Source organism: Lottia gigantea (assembly GCF_000327385.1).
Source record: "Lottia gigantea unplaced genomic scaffold LOTGIsca_27, whole genome shotgun sequence".
Lineage (NCBI taxonomy): Eukaryota > Metazoa > Mollusca > Gastropoda > Lottiidae > Lottia > Lottia gigantea.
In genome coordinates this window covers 1,958,807-1,961,257 of record NW_008708846.1, presented here as the reverse complement: position 1 = coordinate 1,961,257, position 2,451 = coordinate 1,958,807, and the positions used below count along the sequence as shown (strand labels likewise).

Sequence of the window (2,451 nt, the reverse complement as noted above, 5' to 3'; positions counted from 1 at the left end):
TTTCAAGAACAAGGGTAATAACTCATACTAAATATTTTTCGATTCTTCTGAATTTCAATAGGGTTCATCCTTGGGTGATTAGGAACACTCTTGCGAAGTTTTGTCAAAATCCGTCAAGAATTGTGTCTTGTAGAGTGTTTACGAGCAATTGTGGATGGACGGACATGGTTGACGGAAATATACGCCCCCCATTTCATGTTGGCGTATAAAAACTATATATTAACAAAACAATAATGTCTCCTGAGCTCTAGATTTCATAATAAATTCAAATATTCACACTGAAGATCATTTAAAATTTTGAAAGATTACATTGTCACATTAAAGATAACATTTCCACATTAAAGATTACATTTTCACATTAAAGATTACATTTTTACATTAAAGATAACATTTTCACTTTAAAGATTACACTTTCACATTAAAGATTACATTTTCACTTTAAAGATTACATTTTCACTTTAAAGATTACATTTTCACATTAAAGGTTTCATTTTTACATTAAAGATTACATTTTCACTTTAAAGGTAACAATTTCACATTAAAAATTACATTTTCACATTAAAGATTACATTTTTACAATAAAGATAACACTTTCACATTAAAGATAACATTTTTACATTAAAGATAACATTTTTACATTAAAGATTACATTTTCACATTAAAGATTACATTTTCACTTTAAAGATAACACTTTCAAGTTAAAGATTACATTTTTACATTAAAGATTACATTTTTACATTAAAGATTATATTTTCACATTAAATATAGCACTTTCACATTAAATATAACACTTTCACAGTAAAGATTACATTTTTACATTCTGTTTTGCATACTGCTATTACATTTACAGATTATCAAACAAAAGAGATGCTATTTTGAAATATTGGTTAGTTACACAATATAAGATAGGTGTACTCAGATTGAATTATTATCATATCACATCTTCACGTCTGAAAAACAAACAGTCTTCATAAATATCAAAATGAATTTAAAATCTAATCATTTATTATTGTCCAGTTAGAAAATGTGATAAACAAAGACCATACATTTTTTAAGACAAACTAATGGTGATTTAGCCGGCTAGCTTGATTCATTGGCTAGCTTGATTCATTGGCTAAACACTGTAAAACAAACGTCACAAACGTCAAAATCTTAAACATAAAGTTGGAATAGAGAGAATTAAATGGAAAGAAAATCATATTAAAATGAAAATTTACATGTGATAGATTTTACTCTACATTTGCCATTCATGATTAGAGGATTTTCTTTCTTCAGTTATGTTCAGTCGAATTGTCAACAAACTAAAAATTGGAAATATTACATGTCAGTGTTGAGCAATAATAAATAAAGCGTTTCATTCGTAAACCGAATTAAATAGCCTCGTCCTTCAGGTGGATGGCAAACCAGTGGAATCACAAACAGAAAACAACTCACGGAACGAATCATTTAGATATGCATTTGAATCAAATTGTAAATGGACAGAGTTGCAACAGTATTGTACTACCAGTCCTGTTATTTGTTTTGTTACCAGAAACTTATTGCCATTATTTCAAAGAGAATATCTAGGTTAATGAATGTTCAGATTGTAATATATGCATTTATTCCACTGCATCTAGTTTATTTTTACTTACGTTCCGTTTGAGTCACCGAATAGGGACGCTGTTTACTGGAACATGGTAGTTTTCCTCTGTAAATATAAATCACAATGGTATAAAAAAAAGTACAAAATGTGAAAATTGAAATATGAAGAGATCAACATCTAGTTCATAAACAATCCAACAGTGTAGAATCACCCACCCTGTTTTTCTTTAGAACAATTGATCTGATTTAAATTGTTCATGTGCTTTATACACTTACTTTTTATATAAGACAATGACAACACCAATCAGAATCAGACCAGCCACTGTACCCAAAATACCTGCCACAATTGGTATCGTTCTATCTTTATCTGAAATATATAAAACAATTTTCTAATTCAGATGATTTTCTTGTTCACCTTGTAAGATTACAGATAGACGAAGTCCAGGAGGAATAAAGCCATATCTGTCCAGTCTCAATACCTTTTGTTGTATATAACATTTCTTGGTCGCATAAAGTGGGAACTGAACTGCAATAAGCAACGGCAGCGCCAATGCACCCCAAGAAAAGTAGTTTATAACCTATCCCCACTCATTTCTAAGAGATTTCAAAATCCCGTTTCCCGTTTTTGCATAAAATGTGTTAGAATGCGCTGAATAAAATGGTCCCATTTCATTAAGTCGATCTTCCCCCTGTTTGCACCACCAGTTCCAGGTGGATAACGCCACCAGTGATTGGAAGTTTGGGCGACCATTAGTCTCCCAGAATCGTTTTCAACTTCTGCTATAAACCGTTAGCATGCTGGACAATCTCTTAAACCATTGAATTTAGTCTAACTGACATGAGCTTGCCGGCGGTCATGAAGTTTGCGGC

At 31.0% G+C, this 2,451-nt stretch overlaps 1 protein-coding gene across 1 annotated transcript in view; it reads right to left on the bottom strand.

Moving 5' to 3' along the window:
* Positions 1-1,107: 1,107 nt before the first annotated feature.
* Positions 1,108-2,451, bottom strand: part of LOTGIDRAFT_232263 (hypothetical protein) — a gene marked incomplete at its 3' end in the record, with an annotated part of 10,727 nt that continues 9,383 nt past the window's right edge. Inside the window, exons 11-13 of the mRNA XM_009056313.1 lie at positions 1,858-1,948; positions 1,632-1,687; positions 1,108-1,121 (exon numbers count right to left, since the gene is read on the bottom strand). Of these exons, the coding sequence (XP_009054561.1) occupies positions 1,108-1,121; positions 1,632-1,687; positions 1,858-1,948 (161 nt within the window). The remainder of the gene's footprint in view (positions 1,122-1,631; positions 1,688-1,857; positions 1,949-2,451) is intronic.